This window comes from Peromyscus maniculatus, chromosome 13 (genome assembly GCF_049852395.1).
Source record: "Peromyscus maniculatus bairdii isolate BWxNUB_F1_BW_parent chromosome 13, HU_Pman_BW_mat_3.1, whole genome shotgun sequence".
NCBI lineage: Eukaryota > Metazoa > Chordata > Mammalia > Rodentia > Cricetidae > Peromyscus > Peromyscus maniculatus.
In genome coordinates, this window is record NC_134864.1 from 56,208,870 (window position 1) to 56,224,022 (window position 15,153).

The 15,153-nt window shown below is 45.8% G+C and overlaps 1 protein-coding gene across 2 annotated transcripts in view; it reads right to left on the reverse strand.

Moving 5' to 3' along the window:
• The window catches only part of LOC102926379 (aldehyde oxidase 1), a 65,523-nt gene that overhangs the window by 41,069 nt on the left and 9,301 nt on the right, over positions 1-15,153 (reverse strand). For both annotated transcript variants that reach the window (XM_076550348.1, XM_076550349.1), the window contains exons 4-14: positions 14,464-14,572; positions 12,679-12,805; positions 10,314-10,375; positions 9,048-9,137; positions 7,139-7,219; positions 5,838-5,982; positions 4,975-5,067; positions 3,389-3,540; positions 3,117-3,210; positions 1,567-1,676; positions 183-367 (exon numbers count right to left, since the gene is read on the reverse strand). In XM_076550348.1, coding sequence (XP_076406463.1) covers positions 183-367; positions 1,567-1,676; positions 3,117-3,210; positions 3,389-3,540; positions 4,975-5,067; positions 5,838-5,982; positions 7,139-7,219; positions 9,048-9,137; positions 10,314-10,375; positions 12,679-12,805; positions 14,464-14,572 — 1,248 coding nt within the window. The remainder of the gene's footprint in view (positions 1-182; positions 368-1,566; positions 1,677-3,116; positions 3,211-3,388; positions 3,541-4,974; positions 5,068-5,837; positions 5,983-7,138; positions 7,220-9,047; positions 9,138-10,313; positions 10,376-12,678; positions 12,806-14,463; positions 14,573-15,153) is intronic.

Genomic DNA, 15,153 nt, shown 5'->3' on the forward strand with positions numbered 1-15,153 from the left:
AGATTATATAACGCTCACTCCTGAATGTGCTAGAAAGCAACATGGAAGTGATTATGAAATCTTGTTGGGACTCCCAGACATCACACTTGAGATGCTAAGCATTCTTTTTTTTCTGCTTTTCTTCACAGCTTCCCACAGGTAGGTTGTTCCGTCACCTGGAAACAAAGGACACAACGTCTTACCTTCCGATGAGTTTCTGGCAGGAGTTCTTAGCACTGATGGTGGTTGGACCCACACCGCCATACAAAATGGATAGCTCTTTAATGACGTCACCACCTTCTCTAAAAAGGACTCTCATTCCAGAATTGACGATCGCTAGGGCATTCTGTTGGCGCTGGGCTTGTCGGAAGGCTGACACGAACTCCCACTGGAGAAAAGAGGCGCAAACAGAATTCCCCTGAGAGACGACTCCATGCCGAAGGGTGATCAGCACATCTTCAGTTACAGGTTCCGTTTTGTGTCCCCTAAGTTTGGATGCTGGGATTTTAAACCCCAGTACTTCAGTTCTTGGGGACAAGGCGTTCAAAGTGCTGAGGTGAAAGCGGGGTTATTAGCCAGAGCCCTAATCCCAACCAGCTGGTGTCCTTTTAAGAAGAAACAAATTGTACAGAGACATGAGAAGGCCCAAGAAAAGGCAGAAGACAGGCATCTATGGTCAAGGTCAAGGCCTCAAAGGAAGATGCCAGCCCTGACTGACTCCTGGCTATCAGAGTTCTAGCCTCAGCTTCCCAGAAAATAAATCTCCATTATTATATACAAAACTCTGTGTGTGGTTCTCTGGGCTGGCAGCCCCTCTAAACCAGAACATCTCATGAAGCAGGCTTACAAATGAGGAACCTTGGACTTGGAGTGATTCAGTTGAAATCAGAACTCAAGCCTCGGCGTATCCAATTCCCAAGCCCTTGCTTTTCCCCTCCACATTCCCCTGCAAATGTCTTTATTGTTTGTTTGTTTGGTTGATTGGTTGTTTGGTTGGGTTTTTTTTTTTTTTTTTTTTTTTTGGCTTCTTTCAGGCCCCAGGATCTAGGCAGACCTGTCTTGTACTGGAATATTATTTTGTTTATGCTACATTTGTTTAACTCTGTGAAGCTGTGTTACTTAATTGTTGTTTGTGGTTTTTATTCTTTTGCTCTTTTGGGGGCCCGCCACCCAGCTCCCAAATAAATCATACATGCCATTGGGTGTTTTAGACAGGCAAAGTAACACAGGTTCACAGAGTTAAACAAATGCAACCTAAATAAAAGTAGCACACCTTAAAATAATGTTCTACTACACTGTCTCACTTAGGGAAGACGTCTGAAAAGACAAAGGATGTCTTAAGAATCTGTTAAAAAGCAACTTTAGAGTTTTGGGCAGAGGAAGAGGGAAGACGGTCTCCTAGTTCTAGAAATGGCAGGGGACTGCAGAGCAGGTTGACAGTGACTGGGCACAAGTCCCCGATGGAAGAGTGACCTCTGTCAGTTCCTAGAGTGAGCTTCATCCCCTCCGCAAACACGTCTGTCCTGAGCCCACTCAAGCTACAGACTGGTGGGGGCACTGGGAAATAGAGAGAAAGGCCATCCTCACCTTCCTGGAACACGGGATGTTCACTGAGACCAAGACTTCCTGAGGTTTAAGATCGGCATCAGGGCACTTGCGGAGAAACTGCTCGCTTAAAGGGATCTGTCGTTTTCCATCTGTGGAGAAAAACGACACCTTCTCTGGAACCTACGATCTCTTGAACAAACTTCCCAAACTTGGGAAATGATTCCACTGGAAGTTCTGGGGTGGCAGTATCTGTGTGAGTGTTTGTGTGTGTATGTGTGTGTGTGTGTGTGAGAGTGTGTGTGAGTGTGTGTGTGTTCTCTGACAGCATGTTACACTGTTTTTTCCAGCCTAGGCTTCCTCCCATCTTTTGTCTTATCTACTTGATTACAGATAAAAACACCCAGTTTCCTAAAGAACGGGAACCTTAACAGTCCACTTCCCAATAGCACGGTTGGCTTAGGGCATTGCTACAACAGAATAGATATTAATATCCCTTTTGATATCTCATCAAGTCAACCCACAACCATTTCATATTTTTTTTGTCTATAACCAGGATCTTATTATCTCCAGAGGTGAATAAAAAAATCCCTTCAGTGAATTTGTACAGCATTAAGTGCTATTTTATTTGGTTATGCCACATCCCCCCTCCCCCTCCCCCACCAGCACCTAAAGACTTCCAGTCCTTCAGTCAAAGGACTGGAGGCGGGAACAGTTTAAAGCCATAGCCAAATATAATGGGGAGAAATATAAAGCTTTTTGTGCTTGTATTCTCTCATCCAACTTTACTTCTCACGGCAGGAGGTTTTTCAGTGTGCTGCTTAAACTTAAACCCTGAATTTACATCTTCCTCCTTAAGATTCCTTAGCAGTTGAAATGCTATAAGGAGTTGATGTTTTATAACATATGTGTATAACAGAAAGCTAGCTCACATTTTCAAACAAAACCTCCATATATTTGTAGAGGACCCAATTACAAGAATCTCCTAATAATTATTAGACAAATTGGAGTAAGAGAAAATTCCAGCACTGAATTTCATAAATAATAGTCAAGGGCATAAATACAGCAGGAGGTCCAATAGATATTCAGTTGAAAACGATCTGTGGGCATTCAAGGAAGATAAACGAAGTCCAAGCCCAAAGCATGGGAGTCAAACACCCTGGGGGGGGGGGTTGGGGGGAGTCTCCAACAAAGGGACTCGGTGACTCTCAGAGCTTATTGTCTTTGCCAATGATCAGCTCACATCTGGACATTAAACACAAACATGTCCAATGTCGGGTGAGAAAACACCTAGAAGATGTGCCTAACCTGCAGCCAGGAATCCCAAGACAGGTACAAATGCATGCAGCCAAACACATTTGTAATGGCCACGTCAGGTCTCAAGGTCAAATAGTTTGGCCCCCCTGGTAGGTCAAGGTCTCAAGAAGAAACAGATGGGGAGACTGGTACATAGTTTTAAGACAGACTGACCAACTTCTCAGCCTCAGAAAGCTCAAGGAAATTACTAGTTTTCCAAACTGGACTTCCTGCCTCCCCAGCAGCGAGAGAAACAAATTAAGTTTCATAACTCCCCAAGCGAAACTGCTGTTTACCTTTGGACAGCAAGTTGAGGGTACAGTTACCCACAGCCAGGAGGGGATTCAGATCCGAGTCCAGATGTCTGCTCACGATGTGGCCCCCTAAAGACTTTAAAAAGCAGTTACTTTCACTTCTGTTACATAGTTACAGAGCATAAGCACTAAATTACCGGATTAAGTGATGTTTCTGAGAGCTGTTCCTTTTGTTTGCTTTAATGAACAGAAAGGTGTCCTCAGTTGCAATTACCCAAGACACAGATGCCAGAGTTGACTTGACAAATACATACAGCCATGTTCCTGATCTGGGACCCAGCCAGAGTTCTGAGGTGCTTCAGGAGGGCACGGTATGTCTGTGTCTTCTCTTCTGGGAGCTTCCGGACCACATCAGCCAGAATGTCCTTCACCTGATCCAGGCTGAGGCCAGCACCGAGGGTCAGCCCTGAAATAAAGTCTTGTATGAGTAATGTAGTGTGATCACCGATGGCCTCCAAATGTTAGACCAGAGCTACAGGCATGGAAATCTTTATATTGGATCCCTGCTGTTGTGCCTATCAGTACTGGTGGTGATGATGGTGGTGATTACGGTGGTGATGATGGTGGTGATGATGGTGGTGACGGTGCTGATTGTGGTAGTGATATGATCATGGTGGAGATACTGACGGTGATGGAGGTGGGTATGGTGATAGCAGTGATGTGTGGGAAGGTTAATGATGGAGTTATTGGTGGGGATCATGAAGGTTAGATTCCTTGAATACTGAGTCTATCACATATTATGCTGATAGCTTAAAAAAAAAAACCTCCAGGAATTAAAACAAAACCTTGCAATGTTAATAGGTTCCCTTCACAGATGGCAGAGCTGTGATTCAGTCCAGTCACTTCCGCAAGATCTTAGAGGTACTGCATGTCATCACCAAGAACTGGATTTCAGGAGCTTTATCCCAAACCCACACTACAATCAATGACTGCTGCTTCTCACTGCTATGAAACCACATTGCCTTCACAGGGATGAAAAAGGCTGGACTATAGCTACTCAGTACACAGCTCCTTTCCGTCGGCTGTGCTCTGGAGAGCAGCCAGCGTGTTTCGTTCATCTCTGGTTCTGCACTCACAGCACAGAGCACCCTTGAATAGCTGTTAGTCTCCCTGATACTGTAGATAGGAAAGGTTCTCAGTGGAAGTCTGACTTCTCAGTGTCTAGCGGAACTTTAGGGCATTCTCCCTGGACTCCCTCCAGATCCTCACCGCTCTGTCTGAAGAGAATCTGTGAATTTTAACTAGAAATGAAGTGGCCATCCCCTTTATAACAAGACTGACCCTAATAGGGCCAGTTGCTGTTTTTACTTTTTTCCAGGGGCTCCATTACACCACCATCCTATGTAACTCATGTCTGGCTTCAATCAGACCCTCAGGATGTATGTCCAGTCTGGTAGCCAATCAGGATCCTGCTTGGCCATGAGCAGGAACTGTTCTTGCTATTTTCAGTCAGACAGACCCCTGACACAGCAGACAGACCCCTGACACCACAACTACAGTTGCTGACCAGATGTCATGAGCCAATCATAAAATGATTCCTATATCCATAAGGGTCTACACCCAATCACTTCAAAGTACACTTGACCAGAGCTGGAATTGTCCTAATCCTGCTAAAAAGGAGCCCATGAGCTTTTCTCGGGGTCGCCATTCTTCCACTTTGTAAGATGGTTTGACCCCAGCATGCTGGAACTCTTATTCCTGAGAAATTAAATGCTCTTGTTGATTGCATACGTGTCTGATGGCCTGTTGTGGGACTTCTCTTGGACTCTAACAAGAAACAGCTCGCCCCTCTCCATCCACCAGACTAAGCAATCGATGTCATAGGCCCATAAGAACTCACCATCACAGGCCTGGCTTACAACACATAGCTCTTCAATTCTGTCAGGAGAAATGATGACGGGGTGGAAGACACCTTTAAACTTTACTTCAGGTCCTAAGGGGTTGTGGGAGAGACACAAGATTAGAATAAAAGGATGTTAACTGCTCTCTTCATTTTGAATTATGATTTAAAAAATGTTTGGGCACGTGAAAGTTGTTTCCTTTCATTGGGCTGTTCATTGCAAGCCATGCAGAGACAGTGGCCGATTAAACTTTGGGACCCTTTAGAATTGTTAGCTCTAAAACTTGTGCGATATGGCACACTCAGATTTCCCTGGGAGAAGGTCCGGGAAGCCCTGCGAAGAGATGGGCAGCCACACTAGGCCTGAGTGGAAAAGGAAAAGGTTCTCCAACTGCCTTTTAAGTCAAATGTGCTATCATCACAGAGACATCACCCAGAGCAGAAAGACAGAGCAGTTTCAGGATGAGAGCCAGTGTGGTCCCCAGATGGAAAACCAGAACACTGGCACCCTGCTGCTGGCTCACATGGGGCCAGCAAGTCAGCCTCTGCTCCAGTGAAGCACAGGCTAGCCCTGATGCTGGCTCACCATGGGGCCAGCAAGCCAGCCTCTGCTCCAGTGATGCACAGGGTAGCCCTGATGCTGGCTTACACTGGGACAAGCCTTTGCTCCAGTGAAGCACAGGCTAGCCCTGCTGCTGGCTTACCATGAGACTAGCAAGCTCTGCTCCAGCAATGCACAGGGCAGGCAATTGTCTAACGCTGGAAAACCTCATGAATCACACTGTGTTTTCTGGCTGTCCTCCTGACAACACAACCACATGAAGCTTGATTCCCTCATAAGATGTCCCGGGGTGTCTACATACCCACAGAGGTGTTCCCCATGACAATGGGGGCCTGGGGATACTTGAATTTAGCTTCCACGAGTTCCTTCAGAGTCACTGGGGAAATCCACGTCAATCGATCACCACAAAACACTCTGGTCTTTGGTGGCTGTTTCTCAGCCATCGTCTGTTGGAAAAGCAACAGGGATTTGAGAGAGCTTGTGACAGAATGTCCATCTCTTCTCACTCTAATTTTATTGAAACAGAGAAAAGGAATACGTATCTTCTAAAAAACCAAATTTTGTAACCTAAAAATAGAGCTCTACCAGGAGTCAGAGTTCAAGGTGATTGTTTGGCAGTAGTTTATCCCTGGAAACGGAAGTTCCCATTGGCTCGCTGACACCTCACGGTGACTCATTTTGATGTCCACTAACATAGCAATATGCTCATTTTGGCCAAATCATCCCACAGAAAAATGAACTTCAGCAGAAGTGGAAGGAGAAAGCCAGTCTGTATTGAAACGCGTGGATTGGGCCTTCAGGACTTTTAACGGACATCACCAACTGTGTCTCACATCCTCCAACACCCCCATGGTGGTCTACCCTCCCTTCTCTGCCTCTTCCTCCGCCCACACTTTCTGGACTCTGAGGTGAGGATGACAGGTGAGTGTTGCTTATCTGCCCATCAGTTTGTTCTTTATAAAACGATTAATTATTTGAGAATTTTGTATATGAACATAATATACTTTCATTATATTCCCTCCCGTTCCTCCCCCCAACTCCACAAAGTATCACCTTCCATCCTCCCACCTTCGTGTCCCCCACCCAACCTACTGAGTACAATTTGTGCCGTCCATATCCTCATGGATATGGGGCCATCCATTGGGTCATGGTCAACCTAGAAGGGGTCATATCCTTGAGGAAAACTGACCCTCCCTCCCCATATCAGCTAAGGGTGGGGACTCAGGAACCTCTCGCCTCTCCATGCTGACGTTGACTGGTTTGAGCTTGTGCAGGCAAAATGAGTCAATCCATGAGTGTAGTGATCCTGTCGTAGCTAGAAGACACCTTCCCCACACTCGTTTCTCAATGGTCCCTAAACCTTGAGTGGGTGATGGGGGGGGGGTATAATATAGATGTCCCCTTCATGCTGAGCTGAGCTGAGCACCCGACAGATATTTATTCTCTGCACTTTGACAAGCAGCTCTGACTATATGCACTAACCATAGTCTGCTGCACAGTGACATGTCTCTGATGAGGTCTGAGACTGCACCATCAGCTTTTGAAAAGGCCCCGCTGACATTTCACCCTCAGCTCTTCTAGGTGAGCAACCGCCTTCCTTACCATTAGCTCTGGAGGGAAAATCAACTCCTGGGTTGGGTCCAGTGGCAGGAACTCCTCTTCTGAGAAGAGGCCTGGACTTGTCTTTGAAAAGAAAAAGTGACAGAAGTTACAGGAGCGCCCCTATTCTTAGGCGACATCTAAGCCCTGTGGGTACCCAGAACTACAGGCAGTTTGAACTCACACACACACACACAGACACACACACACACACACACACACACACACACACACACACACACACACACTCACATACAAATTAAAGTAGAGTGAAGGTTCATATACACACTACGTTTTTCTTCTTCATTCTTACTGCAAATCATAGCAACACACTCTAGTACTAAACATACTTTTTTCCTGAAAAAAAAAAAAAGTGCCCTGTAACTACTCATAGGCATATCTGAACTACAGCATCACTGAGCTTGTGTTTGGTGTCATTATTAAGTAATGGTTATTTGAACATAAGTACTGCAATACTGTGCTAGTCAATCTGATAACCATGGCAACTACTTAGTGACAGATGGGCAGGTAATGTGTACAGTGTGGATACACTGGACAAATTGGTTCACATTCCACGTGAGACAGGGCAAGCCCAGTGAGAGTTCCTCATGCTATTCATAATGTGTTTTGAAACACAAACTATTTCTAGAATTTCCCACATAATACTTTCAGAATATGGTTGGAGCAGAGGTAACTCAGATTGTAGGAAGGGAAACTGTAGATAAGAGGTGAACTACTATATTATTGTCAGGCACCTCTACTTTAATTTGTGAGTGAGTGAGTGAGTGAATGAGTGAGAGTGTGTGTGTGTGTGTGTGTGTGTGTGTGTGAGTGTGTGTGTGTGTGTGTGTAATAAGACTGGAAGAAGATGGTCAGACAACCCAGGTACGGTGGCACATGCCTACAATCATAGAACTTAGGAGATAGAGGTAGGAACAGGAAGAATTCGAGGCCAGGCTTAGCTGTATGATAAGTTTGAGGACAGAATGAGCTCCACAAGACCTCATCTCTTTGGAAGAAGAGAGACAGACAGACAAACAGAAGATAAAATGAAGCTGACCAGTCACGATCCAAGCTGCCAGGCAAGGACTCTGACACAGACCTGACCTCTCATAACTCTGCAGGAGTCAGTGCGTCTCTGCACTCATCAGCTCCCTACACATTCCCTTCGAGTCTGGGGACAGTGGAGGAGCAAGCAGACACTGAGAACTCAAGGGAGACGTGGAGTCTCCACCTCTCCTGTCCCTGTTCCTCCATCTCCAACTCCACTTTGCTTCTGGTCGCTGAAAATGCTGTTTAAAAACTGAGAGACCGCAGAGATGAGGGGTTTTCTCTCCCGTAGTCAGCAGTGTTTGAAAAGGACTGATGTGTACAATGAGGGATGCAGTGGGTATGACGGATTTATAAGATGGATTCTGCTGCTTTCAATTGGTATAACAGTTGTATCTATGGTGGGACAGAGTGGCATTACAGTACACGGACATGATAATATCATGTTATTATTTAGCATCTAGTTTCTCAGACATGAATTGTTTCATTGTGTGGAGAATGTTAAAGATTCTGTTAGTTATTCTGAAATAGTCAACTGATTGTCAAACGCAGTCCCCCACTGTGCCACAGAACAGATAGAGGTCACTCCTCTCACCCAGCTGGACCACGGTAGCTCTTCACTCTCCCTTTTCCACCCCCAGTTTCCTCCGGGGCTGAAGTTTTAGGTTATAGAGAGACAGTGAGCATGGGAGAGAGAACAACTGACGTAGTCCACTTCATCAACCTGGGCAGCCAGTGATTCCTCCGAAGACTAGGTCAGCGGCTGCTCATGTCTAGAACTACGTTATAACGACTTTACCATTCTAAGTCAGCGGCTGCTCATGTCTAGAACAACGTTATAACGACTTTACCATTCACCGACCTTATCACCTTCCTGAAATTCTGCCAATCCATTTATTCCTCGATCCAAACAGCACACCCCATTTTCTTTACTTTGACAGCAGCCAGAAGCCTAAGAGGAGAAACACAAAACAAACAGGCCAGTCAGAACTCCATGGGATTCTATGGTTAACTGGGTGCCTACATTTGAAGCTGTAGAACCAATACTGTAAGGCATTGTAAAAGAAAATCATTTATACTTCAACGTAGCCAAGCTAACTCTAATGAAAACTAAATTCACAAGAAATTCTGAGCTGGGTGGTGGTGGCGGCACACGCCTGTAATCCCAGCACTTGGGAGGCAGAGGCAGGCGGATCTCCGTGAGTTCGAGGCCAGCCTGGTCTACAGAGCTAGTCCAGGACAGGCTCTAAAGCTACAGAGAAACCCTGTCTCGAAAAACCAAAAAAAAAATAAAAAATAAAAAACAAAATTCTGAATACCAGTGATCATTTTAAAAAGTTTATAAAGGTCTTAATAGACAATCTTGTCATATAGCAATACACATTAACCATGTTAATTATTAGTACTAACAATATTTTAAATACCACTAATAGTAGTAATAAGAATTTACATGTTGCTCTGATCTTATCTACAAGGTATTGATTTCATAGTTCATCTCACAGAAGTAATCTGGTGGTGGGAGAGGACCAACCGTGACTGAATGTGTATTAAACTTCCAAAAGAACCTTTTACTTTATATACTAGTTTAAAAACAAAGAAAGAAGAAACAACATCTCTCATAGGTTTTGTTAGTTCTTATTAACATTAATGATTGAGTAGTTTACTAATTAGCGTGTGGTGACCCTGTCCTGGAGGTGGACAGCCTCCATTGTGAGGCAGCCAGCCCAGTAAAAAAGCATGCAATGGCCAGGGACAACTGGATCACGCTGTGACCAGTGTTATGCTGTATCACTCACAGACGCATATCACGTTAGCAGAAGGCTACAAGCGCAACCAGGCAGGGTCCCTGACTTAGACAAACAGATCAAGAGCAATTTCTTAGAAGAAATGACTTATGGCCAATGACAAACTGCAGGGATGCTACAATTTGACAACTTAGGCAAGGAGGTTAAGCCTCTGCCCAAGATGAAATGACACACAGGAACTGTAGACCTTGAGATAAGAAGTGGTCCTGTGTTAGTAAAAATGACTGTTGCCAGAAACATACCGGGCAGCTCCTACACTGTTTTGTTTTGTTTTGTTTTGTTTTGGGGGAAATGCATTCAACCATGTATTCCTTTCTACTTACTTTACAGAAAGTCTTGCATGCATCGATGATGGGCCTGTATCCAGTGCAGCGGCACAGATTTCCTGAAGGAGACAGAGCCGGTCTGGTTACTCAAGTGCCCCGGACAGAGGCATGGGGAAAGGCAAGTGAATGACAGCATGAAGGACCCCATCTTAGAAGAAAACTTTATTTGATGTTTTAATTCTGAAATCTTGTGTTTGAAATTTCATTTTTACATCAACATCTTGAGATGTTTAGTCAAGAGTCCTGAAGTATATTTTAACATCTCAACCATCTGCACTTATTCTGTAAACACATTTTATACCCTCTTCTTGTGACAGATGGTCAAACAACACAATAATTTTAAGACAAAAACTTGCCCTGTAGTTACAATCAAGAGCTAAACTTAAAACAATAGCCACTTTATTGAGATGTTACTGACATAAAAACCCACACACATCTAATCAACTGATTAGTGATTGATGCATCTGGAGATAAGTGTGCACCTGGGGATCCATCTCCACAGTCAATACCATGAGCGCAACTACCACTCTCATGCCATTTAGTTTTTATCTAATCATTCAACCAGAAAGAAGGTATTTAACAAAAGATCCACCCTCTCCACAACTGTTTGTATAACATAATATGGATAGCTGTGGGAACCAAGTTGCATTTATTGGACTTAATCATTTTGCATAACAAACTTTGTAACCTTTGATCGATAATAATAATAAGGCAACATTGTAACCTCCAGGAAGTGGGGCAGGACCCAGCTTAGGTGCTAGGTCACTCCTTTCTACCTGCATTCGCTCTGAGTGTCCCTGAGACGTTTTGTAGAGGAAGTAAGCAAGCAAGCTTGAGGCTCATGTTTTCTGAGTAGGGAAATAAGAGGAAAGGGACAAGGACAAATAGAGCCAGGGAGAATTTCGCCAGGCAGACACAGAATTTGAGAAGTTATTAATGCTTAAAATGTGTTCAAAACCTTTTTGATGAATACACACACGCACGAGAGAGAGAGAGAGAGAGAGAGAGAGAGAGAGAGAGAGAGAGAGAGAGAGAGAGAGAGAGATTGAATTGGTGGAACAGCTCAGAATGGAAAAGATTCCTTAAAAATTAAGCATCACTAACAGATTTCAGTCCGAATTCCAGCTGCTCTCAGCCACTCCCCTCTGGTGCTTGCTCTATGGTGGCGACGGCATCTGTAACAAGACTTGTTGTTTTTGCTGAAGAATCTTTTGCTGACTCTTCTCTTGGGCCTGCAGGCGGTGATGGTAACCGAACCCAGCATGCCATCTGCCGCCTCTGCCTTCATTTCCGTCTGTCTGTCTGTCTGCTTTGCCTCACGCTCGAGTGAGATTTTGTGTCGACTCTGCGTGGTAGTGTGAAATCCTTTAGAGTGCTCATCCAAAGCCACTATTCCTCTTCCTCCAGGGCTGAGCACACCAGGTAACTCAGGTGTTTTTAAGGGTTACCGGGACAGTTCCAAATGTCCCATCCAGACCCCTTGAAGTCTTGTTATTGCCCTATATAACTCCAGAGCCCTGCCGAAGGATCACTCAAGATGAGCCGGCCCGACTAAGGAGCAACCACCTCCTGAGCCTGAATCCCAGGGTCACAGGCTTGACAGACAAACCTGTGGCTTCGGTGGAGATTACCCCCCCCCCCCCCGCCCCCCCGCATCAGCAACTTCCTTGACAGCACAGGGGGAGGTACCACCGAGGCACAGCTCTGCAATCCCCTTGCCTCTTGCTCTTGCACCATGCCCTCTCTGTTAACCCAAGGGTCTTGTGGCGGTGTTCCGGAAGACAGGGTTATGAGACACTCCGTCTCCCTGCTTTGCCCAGTGTCAACCCACTGAAAATGCCGTTCCTTTCCTGCCTTTCCTCATCACTTTTTCCACTTGATCCCCAGGATGAGGTGCTGGGACCTGGTTGGCTGGGGGCTCTCCCCAGAGTCAGGCCGCTTGCCTAGGACTCCAGTAGCACACTCAGCTGACAGGAAACAGCCATAGAAGTGCCGCACTCAGGCATGACATGTCTTTCCCAGGGTGGGTGGATCACCTGGCTTTCTGATGATTGTAGAAATCAAGTAAACAGAATGGAAAGGGAGGAAGAGCCTTAAGCAACCCATCTGTCAAACCCAATGGGTAGATCCGGTCTGCAGGTTGACTTCAAGAAATCAACGCTTCTGCGTACAGGAGGGATAATTTCTAATAAACCACTCTCTAAATCTCAGTTTCTCCATCTATGAAAGGAAGGTGATAATGGTAACTACCTTATTAATGATATTTAAAAGAATTTCCAAATAGCATTCAATTCAGCACGTGACATATGGTAGGTGCCCAGTTACTACTGTTATCATCATTTAAAAATGAAAGCATACTTACCACCAAGGGCATCTATGAGCTGGTCCAGAGTGGGCTCTGGATGGTTCCTGAGCAGTGTGTACATGGACATCACCATCCCAGGGGTACAGAATCCACACTGGGTGCCATGACACTTGGCAATCCTCTCCTGGAAGCACAAGTTAGAAATGCAAACACTGCACTCTCTTCCAGGCCTACAAAATCAGAGCAGCATCCCCAGGACATTCTTGTGCTCACTGAATTTAGAGAGGAGCCCCCCCCCCCCACACACACACAAAGCCCACATTTCAGGTGGCTCCCTTTGGGCTGGCCAGTCTGACTGCTGAGCTCCATAAGCTGTTCAGCTTGACTTCAGACAGTGGTTCTGAGACTTTGAATGGCCAGGGAGCTTATCAGTTCCACCCCAGCAGCACACCAGATCAACTGACTTTTAGAGTGTTGGGGTGAGGTAAAATTGTATATCTTTTAAAGACTCCTCAGTGTGCAGTGAGGGTGTGAACCACTGCAGGAGAGGAAGGCCTTGGAAGAAATGACCAAACTATATTCAAGTTGAAAAACATGGAAAAAGCATGATAGAGCACACACTTGAGTATGAACATGGGCTTACCTCTCTCTCTCTCTCTCTCTCTCTCTCTCTCTCTCTCTCTCTCTCTCTCTCTCTCTCTCATGAGTGTTTTGATCTTCCCACAGATGTGTTACTGCTCTACCATGCAGGAGTTTACAAAGCACTGGAACCGAGGATCCAACCAAGACAGAAATCCTGCCTTTATTTCTTCTGTACTTTTTTCTGTCCCCACTGTTTTCTCTTTGGAGACTGACTTCCAAGGGACAAGTACGTTCTGGCGCCGTCTCCTGGCAGCATTGCACCAATGAGAGCTCAGCATTGGTGGGAAATGAAAAGGGTCCCTTGACTGTGTGGGCTCAAGTCCCATACGTAGGCTGTCCAGGCAGCAACATTCTTTAGCTTAATGGGGTTTGAGAACATTAAACCCCAAATTTTATCACATCTTCAGAAGGTGAAGTTTGGCTCTTTTCTATGTGGCTCCTGTCTTGTACCCTTTCTGTCCACTCCATCCATGGCCCTCAGTCAAGACAAGGAGCAATGGTATGTGTGGGGGCAGGGGTGGGGTGAGGCGGGGGTGGGGGGGCAATGCACACATGCACTGATGTAAGGGGTCTAGTTTTGGGGAACGAGGCTACAGCCTCCATAGACAGAGCCTGTCCTCTGACAAGTCCAAGCTCAACACATCTTTTTTTAGGGAGAGCAGATATTTTTAATTCAGTTTTTTTTGTTGTTGTTTTTGTTTTTGTTTTTCGAGACAGGGTTTCTCTGTGTAGCTTTGCGCCTTTCCTGGGACTCACTTGGTAGCCCAGGCTGGCCTCGAACTCACAGAGATCCGCCTGGCTCTGCCTCCCGAGTGCTGGGATTAAAGGCGTGCGCCACCACCGCCCGGCTTAATTCAGTTTTTAAATCAAGTTATTTTTCACTTTCCAACAACAACAACAACCTCAAAATTGTATATGTCGATGCACATGGCTGGTGTTTCCTTCTGGGTTTGGAATACGCAAGATGGATAGTACCCTCTAATTGGAACCCAGAGGAAACAAAGCTTTGGTCATGGCAGCATTTCCTTAAGAAAGGGGAGTCCTCTAGTCTTCCAAAAGCACCTTCCCAAGAAGTGAGTTACTCCTACATCCCAGCAGCCCAGCTCAGCTCCCGTGGCTTTGAACTGTCATCGGTGACCAAGCAGCAGGGCCCAGACTTCCTGCTCCCAGAGTCCCTTTAGGGGAACAGCGCACCCTCACCTGGACAGGATGAAGTCTGGTGGTGGTGCTGCCTATGCCTTCCACCGTGGTGACGGCCGCACCGTGCAGGGAGCAGATGGGGGTCAGACAGGCATTGACTGGATGATGCCTTCGGAACGCAAAAGAGAAGCACAGATGACAAATTCCACGACATCCAGTGGCAAGGGGGACTGAACACCCCCCCTCCCCGGGGCACCTCTCGTAGACAGGTCAGGGGTGATGTCGCAGGCTCTGAATCTGTGTTTCATTCTCAGCACATATTCATTTCACAGAAACAGATCTGAGAATCAGAGTGATTTATTCAGGGTCGCAGCTGGACCGCCAGTGGCAGAATTAAAATTAGACCTCAGCATTCCGATTCCTGAAAGCTTCCACCAACTTAATTATTTCCCTTTCAAACCGGGGCTGACGCTCTCTAATCTCACGTAACTGCCTATGAACCTAAGGCAGCTTTCACCCTGTGGGGGGAGCTGGGCCGAGGTTGGTTGGGCAATGAAGTGAGTTTGGCATTGCTCTTCAGAAGAAGAATTAGCGCCAGGTGAAGAGCTCTTCCTCTCCACAGGACCACTGCTAAAAATGCCCACTTCAAAACAACACTTAAAATGTTCTCAGTTACTAACCACAACTACGGGTGGAAAAAGACACAAGAGACAAATATTCAAAGCCCATGATAACCAGCAAAGACTTGAA